General features: G+C 48.0%; 1 protein-coding gene across 2 annotated transcripts in view; it reads left to right on the top strand.

The window, feature by feature from the left end:
- The window catches only part of FRMD6 (FERM domain containing 6), a 62,744-nt gene extending 48,614 nt beyond the window's left edge, over positions 1-14,130 (top strand). For both annotated transcript variants that reach the window (XM_084792335.1, XM_084792334.1), the window contains exons 10-14: positions 2,174-2,348; positions 5,894-6,229; positions 7,359-7,490; positions 8,994-9,085; positions 11,377-14,130. In XM_084792335.1, the coding sequence (XP_084648461.1) occupies positions 2,174-2,348; positions 5,894-6,229; positions 7,359-7,490; positions 8,994-9,085; positions 11,377-11,661 (1,020 nt within the window). In that variant the 3' untranslated portion in view covers positions 11,662-14,130. The remainder of the gene's footprint in view (positions 1-2,173; positions 2,349-5,893; positions 6,230-7,358; positions 7,491-8,993; positions 9,086-11,376) is intronic.
- The last annotated feature ends 1,879 nt before the right edge of the window (positions 14,131-16,009 follow it).

Genomic DNA, 16,009 nt, shown 5'->3' with positions numbered 1-16,009 from the left:
TTGTGGTTTTTTTGTTGTTTTTTTGTTTTGTTTTTGTTTTGTTGTTGTTGTTTTTGTTTTGTTTTGTTTTTTTGAGAATTTGGGGCAGGGCGGGTTACTTTGAAAAATACTGTGTTCAAGAACAAAAATAGTCGGGTTTTTTGAGTGGGGTTGGGGCGGGTGTTTGGTTTTGGTTTTGGGGGGAGGTGTTTCTCTGTGTAGCCTTGCCTGTCCTGGGCCTACTTTGTAGACCAGGCTGGCCTTGAACTCACAGTGATCCACCTACCTCTGCCTCCCAAGTGCTGGGATTAAAGGCGTGCGCCACATCTGGCTCTTGCTTTATTTTTAAATCAAAGTTAGGGACAGGTGAAAAGACTCAGCACAGAGAGCTGAAAGCCAAATTTAACTTGGATCCCTAGGCCCTACAAGGTGGAAGGAGAGAAAGAGCCCACTTGTCCTCTGACCTGCCCTACCCTCTCTCACCACCATAAACACAGTGGCTTTCAACACCACCCCCCCTGCAACATACACAAAATAAATAAATGTTTTAAAAGCTTTTTTAAAAATTAAACGGACAACAGTGCTTTCCTAGATATTCTCATAACCAGAGTTATTCATGTCAGCAGATTAAAGTCACAGAATATAATCTGTGTGCTCAATGTCTGCCACACTGACCTAGCTAACGGAAATGCAGGGGGCAAACAGTGAAGGCGAAGATACAAGGCAAATCCATCAAATAGAATTACCATCTGTAAGCCCACTACAGAGGGCGTGCTGGCACACGGGTAAATCCGCATGCAGGGCCTGGTGGCCTCAGAAGTTCCCTGGTTCAGGGGAAGAATGGAAGCGAAATAAAAGTTGTTTCCAAACGTTCGGCTCCTTTCAGTGGCCCCGCCATAAGCAGTGGGGGAAAGTACCTCCGTCTTCAGAATCTTGATGATGATATAGATTCTGAGAGCAAACTCTTGACTCTTTGCTGGGCTCTCTTACTCTGCCAATCACGTTCCCTGTGTGATGGTGTTCAAAGAACTACTGTCTGTATGGGGGTCACTACAATCAGTAATTGTACTGAGTTTTGATGCAGTGGAGAAAAGTAGCTATAGCTAAGGCTGTGTAGACACGCATTCCTCAGTGTAGACAAGAGGGCCTACGCAGATAAAGGCCCCTTTGCCTTGTTGGAGCATTATACTGGCTCCTCACTGTCCCGCCAGTCAGAAATTTGGTTTCACATCTCCTTAATTCTTTGGGTGCTGTCTGCACTGGCCTCACTCATATGTTAATTGGAACTTGCCTGCCCGCTCCTTACTGGTGCTCTCCTGCTCTGGATCTTTTCCAGAACTGTTTGACAATCATAGTCAGGCTGTGGTGGTGCACACCTTTAATCCCAGCAGAGGCAGGCAGATAGATCTCTGAGTTCGAGGCCAGCCTGCTCTACAGAGTGAGTGCCAGAACAGCCAAGGCTACATGGCTACACAGAAAAACCCTATCTGAAAAAAAAAACCATAAAAATCCTAACCATTTGCCCCCTTTATAGCTCAGAGTCAATAATGATAAAGGCATTTATGGAATTTAGGCTATCCAGGATATATGTGATCAATACTTCTGAAACTCACACTGCATCCTCATTTAAGATCATGCTGAAGACGACAGATGTCTCAGCCTCATCTCCCTTCACCACAAGATTTTTTTGACTCAGTAGTTCTAGCATGGAGACCTGAATCCATTTTCAGAAGTTGCCCTGCACAGCCTACGTGTGACCTCAAACAAGCGACTCGGGTTTCCTGTGCGTTTTAGCTTTGTTCTCAGATGTTGTAGTGGGCTCTTCCCTATAGACACCTTGCAAGGGTTAAAGGAATTGATGCCTGTTTGTCAATTATTGCCTTCCCAGCACTGGGGGCCAGTAAATTAAAGAGCCAATGAGTTCACACACACACACACACACACACACACAATCTATATGTGAACTATAGTCCCCTGACACTTTGCCTCAGCTTTATTTCTTACTTGTGCTGAGGCAAAGAAGATGACCACAGCCTTACTTGGGTAGATCCCACCCTGAATTTGGTGTCCTCTGTCTCCCAGCTCTGAAGGACAGCTTCACGCATCTATAAGAGTCTTAGTTTAAAAACGAAGGGGACTCTGGCAATTCAGAGAGTTTTCTGCCATAATTTTGATTTGCACTTTTTCTCCACAGGGCAAGAAGTTTGAGATTTTGCCAGATGGCCTTCCCTCCGCCAGGAAGCTGGTCTACTACACAGGGTGTCCCACCCGCTCCCGCCACCTCCTGCAGCTGCTGAGCAACAGCCACCGCCTCTACATGAACCTGCAGCCCGTCTTGCGCCACCTCCGCAAGATGGAGGAGAACGAAGGTGGGGTGATGGTGTGGGCCCCACATGGGGAGAGCGAAGGTTCTCTCGCCTCTGATGGTCTCTCTGTCTTTCTTTTTTTCTTTCATTTTCTGTTTGGCTCGTTGGTTGGCTTTGTTTTTCGAGGAAGGATTCTCTGTGTATCCCTGGCTACCCTGGAAACCTGTCTGTAGACCAGGCTGGCCTCGAACTCCGAAATCTGCCTGCCTCCCTAGTCCTAGGATGAAAGGTGTGTGCCACCATGCCCAGCTGCCTCTGCTGGCCTCTTACTCTACCTGCCAGGAACAGGAAAATGTAGTGACGTCCAGGATGGAATTTTTAAGAGACATAGACTAGAAATTGAGAGCTCAGTTCCATCCACTTCTCAGTCCAGGAGGCCCTCGGACCAAGCAGCTCCTCTGCCTCATCTGTTCAGAGTCTCTAGCCTCTGACCTGGAAAGCTAGGGTGAAAGCCTTCTGCCTCAGAGTGCTGCGCACACCAGGCCAGCTGTCGTTGGTGACTGCAGGAAGCTGCAGTCCTTATGCCAAATGACAGTGAAGATAGGTCACAGCTTCTTTGACAACAGGGAGACTCTCAAGCAGACCCTGAATAGCAACAATGGAGAAGTCCTTTTCTATCCAAGGGCTGTGTGATACGCCCTGGACCTAAACAGTATGTTCGAGGTCCTAGTATGCCAGGAGGAGTCTGTCGTTTAACAGTTTCGATCTTTGTCGTCACTTATGGTACCCTGGGGCTCCTCTGCTTGGTAAACCCCAGCTTCTCATCCCCAAATGCTGTGTAGCATATTTGTTTAGAATTGCTTTCAGTTTGTCCCACAAAGTCCCATCCGTGGCCATTATCATAGTAATCAGGTTACAGATGCAGTGTCTGTCTGGGTCTTGGGACACGGTAGTTTGTTCTTTAGGTAGATATGTAAAATAAGTGCTGGCCCAAGTGCTCCTGGGGAAAGGGACAGAGGCCTGTCCTCACACAGCAGCCTTAAAGAAGATGTGCATGCGGCCAACTTCTATTACGCCAGCTGTGGCCAGATGTGTGTGGAGATTCCATAACCCTACAGCGGTGAGAAAGTGAATCACTCCCTAGCATCTGCCACGGGGATTCTCCGTGGCAAGGGCTGGCGGCAGGCACCATGAGGTGTACCGGCTTCTGCTGCAGACTGCCTGTTCTTCCCGGGTTGACTCAGCAGTCTGACAAATGCATCACCTCTGGGCTGACATGACTGTTAAGGGGAATCCACTCCGGGTCAAAGCACCAAGGGGGGAGCATGTGAGAATAGGGTGACTCAGCTGGGTGCAGAGCCCGTGGTTTCCAAATCTGCCTCATTCACAAATGGCCACCTTGGCACCTTAAGGGGTTCATTAATACCACCGGCTCTCAACCCAAAGCCTTTTAGTAAATGTCTGGGAAGTCCAAAACAAAGCTGGGTATCTGGTAGGGACTTCTGGCGCATCGTCATCTGAGGGCGAGGTGCAGGTGCAGGAGGCCACTCCCATAGCAACATCTGTCCATGACAAAGGGCAGAGCTCTTAAGCCTAGTCACCTCTGACCACATCTCACACTGCCACATTTCAACCTGAGTTTGAGAGGGACCTGCAGCGCACAGGGGGCTGGAGGAGAGTGATAAAGGTGTATGCTGCTTTCATGTGGCTGAGTTTAAATGAGCGACGAGGACAGTATTCTTACAAAGAAAATACGGTTTTGTTTTCTACTTAGAGGTGAGCCAGCTTTGATGCAGACTCACTAATTCCCATGTAAGGGGTTTTTATAACCAGAAAAGCCCTTTTATGGTATTAATTAAAAAGAATGAGGTTTTGTTTCAGGGTTTTTTTGTTTGTGTTTTGTTTTGATTTGGTTTTGAGACTGGGTTTCTCTGTGTAGCTGTTCTGAAACTCTTTGTAGACCAGGCTGGCGTGGGACTCACTGAGATCCTACCTTCCTCTGCCTCCCAAGTGCTGGGATTTACAGGCGTGCTCCACCGCGCCCGGCAGAAAGAGTATTCTTAAACTTCACCTCTCCGTGCCTTTCTAAGATACTACTGTTTCACCACTTTTATAGAAAACAGTCACAAAAATACTTCAGGGACCTGAGAGGAGAGGGAAAGCACGCCTCGTGTCATTAAAAACATTACAGTTACTAGGACATAGTCTTAGGTCCCAGGTCAAACAGCCACACTTGCCACAATATCGTCCAACATAGGCTCTGAAAACCTGAGCTGCAGGCTTGCTCTGTAGAAGGCGTGGCTATTCGGATGATCTGCCCATGGGCCCTTGTGATCAGAGGGAGGTGAGGGGCTTCTTCTCCCCCCCCACCCCCTACCTCTTCTTTCTTCTGCCACCATCTCCTCTGAGAGCCAGTGAGGGCGCAGGTTCAAGGCTGTGTGCAGACAGCAGGGCTGCAGGTGTTTCCACTTAGCCAAGAAGCGAGGCAAGGATGTCCATTAACGGGCCTCTAAGATACCGGTTAGTGTGCTAGTCTAAAATTACATCGATTTAATCTTCCTCGAATGCACTCTGTCCTCCGTATTGGCTAACTAACTGTGTTTCTTTCTCATCAGTGTCAAGACAAGGAAGACAGGCTTGTTTCTTTTTAAATTTTCCTCACCTGAAACATAAGCATTTGGCTTAGAGCCCTGCCCCCTCAGTTCAGCAGGGAGTTTGTGACCTTTTGTTTGCTTAGCTTAGTGTTTGCTAAGAGAGTTTCCTACTATCTGGCTTTCCAGGGTCTGTCTTTGACTGCGTCAGCCAACACCACCAATCTGTTAAATCTGAGGATTTTTTACCAATCAGAGACCACCTGAGTGTGTCACCAAACCAGTAGTGATGACCATGGTAGATAATGCCCCATAGCAGTCAAACTAGAGAAAGCCAGTCTTGGATCACTGAAAAGCTTAAATTTTGCTGGGCTTGGTGGCACATGCCTTTAATCCCAGCACTCAGGAGGCAGAGGCAGGCGATCTCTGTGAGTTCGAGGCCAGCCTGGTCTACAAAGCGAGCTTAAGTTTTAGGATCTTTGAAAGGAATTTTGTGAAAAGCTTTGTCTTGTTAGGTGTAGCAACTAACAGGCGAGCAGACTGAACTAATGGACATATAAACTGGACAGCAGTTAGCATATTGGATAACTATCCACTGACCGTCTCTAAAATCGTCTGTGGAGGACGAGATTTTGATATTTAACATGCTGTTTTCTGACACCTTTGTAAAACGCAGAGTCCTGCTGTGGCTGTCTGGCAGTGTCGCACCACTCTGTAAGGTGTCAGATGCTCCTCAGCTTTGAACCTATTCCACTGTGGAATGGCAGCAGTTTGCCAACAGGACGTAGAATGCCACGGCACTCTGAAGAGCTTGGTTCTGTAGTGTTCAAAGCTTTATAACTGGCCATTTTAAAGTCATGCCCCCCTCCCTACTCCCGCCCTGGAGCTCCTGCACTGGTGTTTATTCCCTGAATTGTGTTCCTGTGTCAAGCTCCAGTTCCCGGAATTCCGCAGTCACTAGACAGTCTTCTGCCGTGGTTGAGATTGGTTCTGAGCTGTGTTCTCCCTCCCACACAGAGAAAAAGCAGTACCGAGAGTCTTACATCAGCGACAACCTGGACCTTGACATGGACCAGCTGGAGAAGCGGTCACGGGCCAGCGGGAGCAGCGCGGGCAGCATGAAGCATAAGCGCTTGTCTCGCCACTCCACGGCCAGCCACAGCAGCTCCCACACCTCAGGCATCGAGGCAGACACCAAGGCCCGGGACCCAGGGCCAGAAGACAGCTGTCCAGGCAGCGCCATGCATCGCAAGCTGAAGACCTGCAGCTCCATGACGAGCCACGGCAGCTCCCACACCTCAGGGGTGGAGAGCGGAGGCAAAGACCGCCTGGAGGAGGACTCGCAAGACGACGGTAACTTCTGCCGCTGCAGCTTTTGGCATGTTGGTCCTGCAGAGTTGGCGTCTGGGAAATGACTGAGTACCAGTGAGAAAGGCGAAGGCTCGCTGTCTCCCCAGTGACCTGACTGAGTTGCCTGTGTCTGTCAGGGACCTTTCAGGCTTGTATGAAGTAGAGCGGACAGAACTCCTGTAGTCCTTCTGTCTTGGGTTTCTCATCCCCAGAGGAAATGAGGCAGCTTAGGTCCACAGCACCAAATGTGGTCCTCATCTTCCTTTAAAAAATATTTGTGCCAGGCAGTGGTGGTGCTACCCTTTAATCCCCGCACTTGGGAGGCAGAGGCAGGCAGGTCTCTGTCAGTTCGAGGCCAGCCTGATCTACAGATCGAGTTCTAGGACAGCCAGGACTACACAGAGATAACCCTGTCTTATATTTTTGGTTGTGAACCTAACCTTTAGCAGCTGAGCCATCTTTCTAGCCTGAGAAACCCTGTCTTGGGGGGGGGGGGGCAGGTGAGGGGACTCAAATGCATTCCAACGTATACTATCAAAGTGTTTCTTGTGTGTTCCTCATATCCCCAAAACTGTAAGGAGTATAAAAGAAATGCAGAGCCTGGCTGCTAGGAAGTTACTCTCTGTTGAGATAAGCCCCGGATCCCAGCCTGTATCAGCCAGATTTAGCATCTGTATGCTTCTTTTAAGTCGTTTCTATTTCACATGAGACCTGAAGCACCCGGGATTGACCAAAGAGAAACCACACATTAGGCTCCTGCACGCGTTCTTTGTGCAGCTCCCAGGCAGGCGCCGGAAGTGGGGAGCTCAGGTGGGCATGGATCAGCCGACCTTGCCTTGGCGCTAAGGACCCATCAGCATCCGTTAGCCCTGGCTCAAGGCAGCGTGACTGTTCAGCTGCTCCTCTGCCCCCAAGAGTGGAGTAACTCACATCCGCCATGGCACAAGAGGCTGTGCCAGGAACCGCGACCTTTGAAAAGGGAGCACGTCATATCATAGCGAGAATTGTTTCTAGGGTTTCCCAATGTGAATATTCACCCGGCCGCCTGCACAGTGTAATAGGGCTTGTGGGTTAGGGTCTTTGTTTTCCCCGGGGTCATTAAACCGGTCTTCTTGTCCCATTTCTTTGTCAGAAATAGAGATGTTGGTCGATGACCCCAGGGACCTGGAGCCGATGACCGAAGAGTCACTGGAAGTCAGCCCTGACATGTGCATCTACATCACAGAGGACATGCTCCTGTCCAGGAAGCTGAATGGGCACTCAGGTGAGCTCTTAGGGCCAGCTCTTTCCTCCGGAAGCCCCCAAGCAGGAAGGAGCCTCGGAAAACAGGAGGGTGGTGGGGACTCTGTCAACCAGGAAGAAAAGCCTGTGCAGGTGGCTTGAGCACAGGCCAAGTGCTTCCTGCGGAAGAGATGGGGGCAGGGATGGCACCAGGAAGGAAAAGAGCATCTTCTACCCCTAACCGTAGACCACGAGTCGCTTTGATGTAGACCGGCTGGCTTTCTTTTCTTTCTTTCTGCCCCCTTACTCCCTTGCTGTTATAACCCTGATACTTAGAGAAGCACACTAGTGGCCCTGGAAGGAAACCTTGGAGATGCTTCAGTCTGGCCTCTCCCCATTCTGTACATGAGAAAAATAATAGCGACTGAAGAGACAAGTGCCCATGGCTAGGAACGGAAGTCAGCTCTCCCCATGAGACAGAGGAGCCCACACTGGCCATGCCCACCAGTGCATGGGCCCTTTGGTCCAGTGGGATCTATTCAAAAGTTCAAGCTCCTCCTGAGCGTTACCTGAGAGACCTTTTACACCACCTGTGTGTGAGCCACGACTGGGTTCGCCTCTCAACGTTCAGTTGAGCAGAGTGCTAACTCCTCTGTATTTACAAGGTGCGTGCTAGGCTCTGTAGGCTGCTAGCGGTGGCTAAGTAAGTCTCTTGTAAAGTGGGGTACACTGTAAGGTGGGGGTACACTTTCCCTTTGAGGCCACTATCCTTAGGCCTGTCCTCACTTGTTTCAACAAGTGGCTAGAAAAATGTCAGTGGTGTTCGGTACTGGCTGGAGTCAGTAATCTTAGGCTCTGAAACATCTTTTGGAGGGGTGCGCCACTTACCCTTAAAGTCAGACAAGCTTCAGATTTTTGGTTCTGAAAATTGAGGTCGCATCAGGGCACAGAGGTCCATTGCTAATTTCTCAGTGCCGTCTACGTCCTGGTCTCTTCCCACTGGGATCTGCTGTGGAGTCTGTGGTCATAGTGACCTGTTAGCCAGTGGGAACGCCCTACCCTTTTTGTCCACGACTGTTTAGTCATCGCGAAAATGCTAGCTGAGTAGCCACTCTGTTTATAAAAGGAAGCTAAGGAGATGTGGGCGGGCTTAAGAATCGGCCCGGATCCGCAGCTGGTTAATTATGTGGGCAGATTCCAGCCCCAACCCCATCTGACCACAGAGGCCACATCCCCACACCTAGATGGAACCAAAGCTAGGCTATTACATCGGTGTTTCACACAGTGACATGTGGAGAGGAGAAGGCACATGCAGCGAAGACGCCTCCATCTAACGGGACAAACAGCTTACTCCTGACCCTCCCTGCCCTAGCCGCCCCTAACTCAACTGTTCTTTACTTCCTTCCAAAAAGTGGGTGCTGCCAGCTGGGAGCCTCCTGGGAGTCACCTTGAGAGTCCTCAGTAATGGCCACAGTGGGTAGTGTTGCTTGTTAGAAAATGTGGAGAACGGTGTGAGGAGCTCATTGTCTTTTCCGTTTGCCCTCAGGGTTAATTGTGAAAGAAATCAGTTCTTCCACCTCCAGCTCTTCAGAAACGGTTGTGAAGCTTCGCGGACAGAGCACCGACTCCCTTCCACAGGTACTGCGGAATCAGAGCCCTCACATCAAGCTACTGAGTTACAGACGAGCCTACATAGGGCTGCAGTTCAGACAAAGGAGCAAAACATAGCCAGTTACATGTCTCCCCACAGTGTTAAGTCTCATTTTGTTTCCTAGTTCCACTTGGAATTGGGCTTTTTATTTGGATAAATTGTGTACTTTGTTGCACACTTCCTTTAGGTGGAGGCTTCTGGTTGAGTGCACATGGATACCTGAGAGGGTGTGTGTGTGTGTGTGTGTGTGTGTGTGTGTGTGTGTGTGTGTGTGTGTGTGTGTGTGTGTGTGTGTGTGTGTGTGTGTGTGTGTGTGTGTGTGTGTGTGTGTGTGTGTGTGTGTGTGTGTGTGTGTGTGTCTGTGTGTGTGTCTGTGTGTGTGTCTGTGTGTGTGAGTTTGGGTTGACAGCCTCTCAGCAGGTGGAAAGGTCATCATTGAGCATGTTAATGACACAGCAATTTCTGCTCTGATTTGCCTTTCAGATTGACTTTCCAAAGTATGCTTAGCTAGACTATCTGCCAGTTGTGACCACTGACTGGTTCAACTCTTTAAAAATGTGCGTACAGGGGCTGGAGAGATGGCTCAGAGGTTAAGAGCACTTGTTCTTCCAAAGGTCCAGAGTTCAATTCCCAGCAACCACATAGTGGCTCAGAACCATCTATAATAAGGTCTAGTGCCCCCTTCTGCCCTGCAGTTGTTACATGGAGAACATTGTATACATAATAAAGAAATAAATCTTTTTTTTTTTAAAAGTATTTATATATCCTTCTCCCTCCCTCTCTCTCTTTCTCCCTCCCTCTCTTTCTCTTTTTCTTTCTTTCTCTGGCATTGTGTCCTACTTTGTTCTCTACTTTTTACCCCTCTCCTTTTTTTTTTTTTAATATTTATTTATTTATTATGTATACAGCACTCTGCCTGCAGGCCAGAAGAGGGCATGAGATCTCATTATGGGTGGTTGTGAGCTACCATGTGGTTGCTTGGAATTGAACTCAGGACCTTCGGAAGAGCAGCCAGCAGAAGCTGCTTTTAACCTCTGAGCCATCTCTCCAGCCCATACCCCTGTGTTTTTTTAACTCATTTTTTTAAACTTCCATTTAAAAAGCCATACTATGAAAATGACATTTACTAAATATTTTTTTTTAATTTCCAATATTAAACAGTATGGAAAATTAAAGGCCAGACCCTACCACCCCATGTATGCTATACTGTACACAGAGGTCCCTGGACATCACAGGTGTTGGAGCTGAACAGCAAATGGCAAACCTACAATTCTGGGACATTCGCATGCCTAGAGGGTTTGTGGCAATGACCAAATAATTCCATGTCTGGAAAACTATTATCAAGTTTAAGGGGCCATTCGGTGTAGGTGATGTACTCAGATGTGACACTTTATAGCAAAGTGTGCTCCTGTAACTTTGGCATCTAGCAAAGTGGTGTCTTTTTCCAACAAGATGCCCTTTGTGGTGCTAAACTGCAAACTTAGACTATCTAGTTTCTTGACACCACCCAGTAACCATCTCCCATTTGTGGTATTATCTGAGCCAGCCCTTAACTTCTTTACTTTCCACCCAGACCGCTTAGGATAATGAGCTCAAGAAGCCTGCCACCTACCGGTGGCATTAGGGAGGACAGGACCTCTCTGAGTGGCCAAGAACTGTTCTTTTCATGCTGCATTTCAAAAGCTGGGAGCTGAACCGGGGCTCCTGGGTCTTCTGCAAGAGCAGCCAGTGCTCTTTAATGGCTAAGCTGTCTCTGCAGCCCCAGTTCCCCCCCCCCCAGCCTTTGGCAACATGAACATTCTATATCCTGGACTCTCTAAAATGTGCTTCTTCAAGCTGTGTTTGAGTGATAATTGCTTTTCCATTTCTTATTAAAATATCAACAGACTCAAGCAGGAAGGGTGTTAGCAAGTTGAATTGCCCTAACCTGATTAAAAAGAAGGAAAACAGTATTTTTATCTTATAGCCGCCTTTTGCAGTAATTGCTCAGTTTCACAGATGCTGGCGTGGTTGCCCGCCTGTCTTTGTGTTTGCTATATACACTGGGAGGAACGCTGCACATCTGTACCAGCAGAGTGTTTAGGCAGGCCAGGCACATTGCTGTCCTCAGCAGAGTTACTCCCCCAGAAAACAGGCTGGAAAGCATTTTGTTTGTCCACGTAAGGAGGGCTCCTTAACACCCTGTGACTTGGCAGCAGCGCTCTGCCGGGCAAAGCCATGACCTTTCATGTAGTGTGTATGCTTGCATTTCTTACCCTTGCCTTCCCTTCCCTTGCAGACAGTATGTCGAAAACCAAAGACTTCCACTGACCGACACAGCCTGAGCCTCGACGACATCAGAGTGTACCAGAAGGACTTCCTGCGCATCGCAGGCCTGTGTCAGGACACTGCTCAGAGTTACACTTTCGGGTGTGGCCACGACCTGGATGAGGACGGCCTCTACTGCAACAGCTGCTTGGCTCAGCAGTGTGTCAACATCCAAGATGCTTTTCCAGTCAAAAGAACCAGCAAATACTTCTCTCTGGACCTCACTCACGACGAAGTCCCGGAGTTCGTTGTGTAGGTCCCGCCTGCGGGGCAGCTGCTGTCTGCTGCTGTCTGTGGCGTCCGAGGTTCTTTATATACTATTTGTGCCATATTTTCCTCAGCCCCAAACTTAGCTCTTTCTTTATAATCTTCATGATGGAAACAAAAGCCTTGAGACAATTGCACTTTAAGTATTATGCAGAGGTGAGGGAAACAGAGAATGTAAAAGGAAATGCCCAGATGTTTATAGACCCTTTGGAAGGAAGTGTGCTTTCCAGCCTGCCCAGCTTCCAGACTGTTAGCCTGTGCTGTGTGTTCACCTAATACGTTCGGCTTATCTGCTCGCTCGTGACTTTTTCTTAGCTCCCTCATGAAGCGCTTATGGCTTGAGGGAGGACAGACGAAGCTCTCTCTTCTCTTGTGGAGAGCTATTCTTACTACATAGCCATTGCTGCCTCACAGAGGTTGGCCCAGAATGAACACTGACAAAGCGGTGGGCGTCGTACAGTTCTAGCCAAAGATGCGTGTGTAATGGGAGCACCCCTCCGAATCCAGAGCCGTGCGCATGCTGGGACACCTGGGACTCGTTCACACCTGGACAGTGTCACGTGCACTGTCTTGTTCTTCCAGCAAGCTCTGGGATTCACTTGTGCTCACGACATGGTGCATTTTGCAGAGTTTACAAAGCTGGTATATGTTTAAGTACAATGGAAATGTCTTAGAAAAAGTGCGTTTGGTGGTATTTTCTTTGTCGTTGCTGTTGTTGTTGTTTTAATGGTGGCAAGCAAATGGCAATGCTGTTTTCCGCTTTAAAAAGATAACCCTGTGTGTGTATATGTTATACATATGTAGATACGTGAGACTGTGTTATATGTGTTTAAAGCTTAATAACTCTTCATTTGGACTTCCATGTATGTCTTGCACACACAGAATTCCTTGCTCAGTGCCGAGGATACGTCATTGAAAGAATGGTAGCTGCAGACAATCAGTTGATAAATGTAGACTTAAGAGTGACTTTCCTTGTGTGCCTTTGGCCAAGATTCTCAACCCTGATAGCATAATCGATTATGGGGAGCTTTTAAAACATGCCTGGGTCCCACCCCAGACCAATTCAAGTCCGTCTCTTGTGGGTGGGTCCCGGGTGAAAAGTTTACCAAGTAAAGAGGATGCACAGTAGGGCTGGAGACCACTGAACCGAGAGTGTCCTTTTATTAATTTTGAAGTAGAAGGTACACAGAGGACAGCGGTGACTGAGAATGGGCCACTTGTAAGACGGTGGCTGTCCTGCTGCTGTCACAATGTGTAGTGAAACCACGCCAGGAGAAAGAGTTGATCAACTTTGATAATCCAGTGAAAATGTTGCTCGCACTTCAGGAGAGAACTTCATAGCACAATGTCTTTCTAGGAGATGTTTTTAATGATTTAGTATTTTACAGCATTTGTTTACCATATTTTGATACTCCATTTTTGCTATCTGCCAGGTTTTATTAAAAAAAAAAAAAAACTATGTATTATTTTCTAAAGAAACTCATATTTTTGTACAAAATTATGTTTTCAAGTAATGAAGAAATAGACTTAGGGCACGGCAGAACATAAGCAGTGTTCCCCGTGGGTGGGCATCAGTGTTACAGAGCCAGTGGCGGCCACAGGCGTGCCCCACTGTGCCGCCCTCCTGTGCTGGCACAGACAGTATCAGCAGAGTCTCATCTGGTAACTCTCACCTGACACTTTAAAAGGAAGGAGGAAAAAACAAAGTTCTGTGGTCATGACATTATTTTGCTTTTGTCTAATGCTTTTAAAAGAACCAAAGTTTCAGATGCCAGAATGTAAAGTGTCTCTCATCACCCTCACGGAAGGGTGGATCGTCGGTTCTCACAAACGCTGAGGGGCAGACCCTGGTGAAGTTCGTGCTCTCCAGAGCCCAGATTGCCACGTCCGCCGAGTTCCCACGGCAGGTACAAAGATAAAAGGGGTCTGGCTTTACACCTTTCCTCCCTCTCCGTTCTGGGATCCAGTCTTCAGGGTTCTGCCCGCTGTGTTGCTTTTCATCCACCCTGCTCCTCCGGGTGGATTTGAGGATCGTCTTACGGATTTTTCAAAGGTGAAACCAGCTCTAGGGAACTTTTGGTTTCTGACCCATGGTACAATCACATACAGATATATGTGTGTGTGTGTGTGAAGATCCACTTTGAATAATTGACGTTTTTGTACTGGGAAATTGTTTTTAAAGATAAAAGGAAAAGTATAAAGCTGTTATCCATGCTGCACTTGTTAGCATGTCCGTTGCTGGTAAATACGCCGCTTCGCCACGCCATCAGCGTCTGTATTTGCAACAGTGAGCTTTATATCTAAGTAAGCTGTAAATAATCCTTTCTGTGAAAGGATCCTCATGTCAGGATGATATTGAGAGTATGTTTAAAAAAAAAACTTGCATTATTTTGTAATTATTTCTTATAGGTGTTCCATGGTATGATCGGCAGTCAATAAAGTTAACTTTTTTGCCTTTGAGGTGTTTCTTCTTACACGCACATTCTTCTGTTCCTCGATGGATGGTGTGTGAGCCAGCCTTGTGGCGGTGCTGGTGATGGACGCGCTGCAGTGCTGAGTCCAGCGGTGTGTCAGGCCTGCGCTACCCATGTTAGAACGGCACGTGGTGATGACCACAGCAGGGATGACCCAAGGTTTCAAGGGCTTTTCCAGAGCCTGGGGCAAAGTCAGGCACTGTGCTGTCTCATCGGAGACCAGAAGGACTAGTTGAGTGCGTGTATTTGCATATTTATGTTTTTACTTGTGAGTGGAGCCAGTCTTAGAGATGAGTAGGGGCTACCATATGGTGCCTGGGTACCGAGCAGCAAATACTCTGAACTACTGGGCTGTCTTTCCAGCACAATGTATTGGAATTTGAAGCCCCAAATCTGTACAAACCCTTTTCAGCTGTGTATACCGAACTAACCAATGTCCATGGGGAAAGAAAAGTCACTAACAGAGAAGAAAGATATTTTGGGAGTGAAAGTGAGTTTTGCTAAGTAACTGGTTTGTTTTCTAGCAGCCAGTATGCCAGGCATACACAAGGCTTACATAGATACTTCCTTGGCACAGAGGCAGTGAAGGCCTGGGGTGAGAAGAGGAAGAACAGTAAAGGTTTTATTGTAAAGACTGCTTGAATAAAGGGGCTTCTGGCAGCATGGGTCTAGCCAAGCACAGGCTTAAACGCCACGCAATTGTCTTCTGGGGTCCTGTGAGGACCTCCAGGGACCTATAGGCTTTAGTAATTAATTACTCCTCTGCCTGGCCATGAAAGGTCTTGAGTGCATAGAGAAGGCATTGGGTTGGGTTTGGTCTGTTTGGTTTCTTTCCTCAGTGGGAAGAAGTCACTGAAGGGAAGTGTAGAAGGAAGAAGATGTGTACCGGTTTGAGGTAAACAGTGGAGTGGTGCTTGCAGATGGTTAGGGGTGGGAAGCAAGACCAGAACGGATGGCAAGAGTCTGAACAGGATGTGGCAATGAGGTAGCAGAACCGAAGGGCTGTTGGGCACACACTTGAATCTTCTCCACCCTAAATACTTGATAGCAGGCACTTGGCAAAGGCCTTGTGAAGATGACGGCTGTCTCTTACTCTGTATGATAGTGAACATGCTATGTGAATACTTTGCATGTTAAAAGTAGTCACAGTGTAGCCAGGTGTGGTGGCACACAGCTTTAATCCCAGCACTCGGGAGGCAGAGGCTGGCAGATCTCTGAGTTCGAGTCCAGCCTGGTCTACAAAGCGAGTCCAAGACAGCCAAGGCTATCACAGAGAAACCCTGTCTTGGGAAAAACAACACAGTTGCTATCATTTCCCCAGTCTCCTCAGCCACAGCTACCTACTGCAAAGACCTGTGGAGCATAAACCAGCTACAACCCGGGGCTGACCTGGGGCTGGCCCAGAGCATCTGACCAGTCTTCATCCAGATGGTTCTGCGGGTAATAAGTGATGTGCACAGAGTTGAACCTGTTGCCCAATAGCTGAACCTGAGCACTATGGAGCAGCCGGGCGACTGCCCCTAAACTACTCGGGATGCTTGGGATGGGTTAGGTTTCCAGAGCATCCAAATAAATACCTTGCATTTTGTGAGAATGACTTTTGTCCATAGAGCACTAGAGGGGGCTGAGGTTCAGATGCTACAAATGACTTCTGAATACTTCTAGCCTCCCTGGGTGAGCAGGTTAGGTGCTGTTTAGCTAGGTATGAGGGTGGCGGCCAGGGAGTGCTGTCGACTGTCTTTAAATCCCCTGTTACTCTTTTATTTGCTCCATCACTTCTTAAACGCTTTATGTAGGTTGATCCCCAAGCAGCGGATAATGAAAGTAAGCTACTCCACCCAGCCCTTTGATTCTTAAGACCTG

Source organism: Acomys minous (genome assembly GCF_964271855.1).
Source record: "Acomys minous genome assembly, chromosome: 8".
Taxonomy (NCBI): domain Eukaryota; kingdom Metazoa; phylum Chordata; class Mammalia; order Rodentia; family Muridae; genus Acomys; species Acomys minous.
Note: the sequence above shows the minus strand (reverse complement) of the source record. Positions and strands in the feature narration are given on the sequence as shown.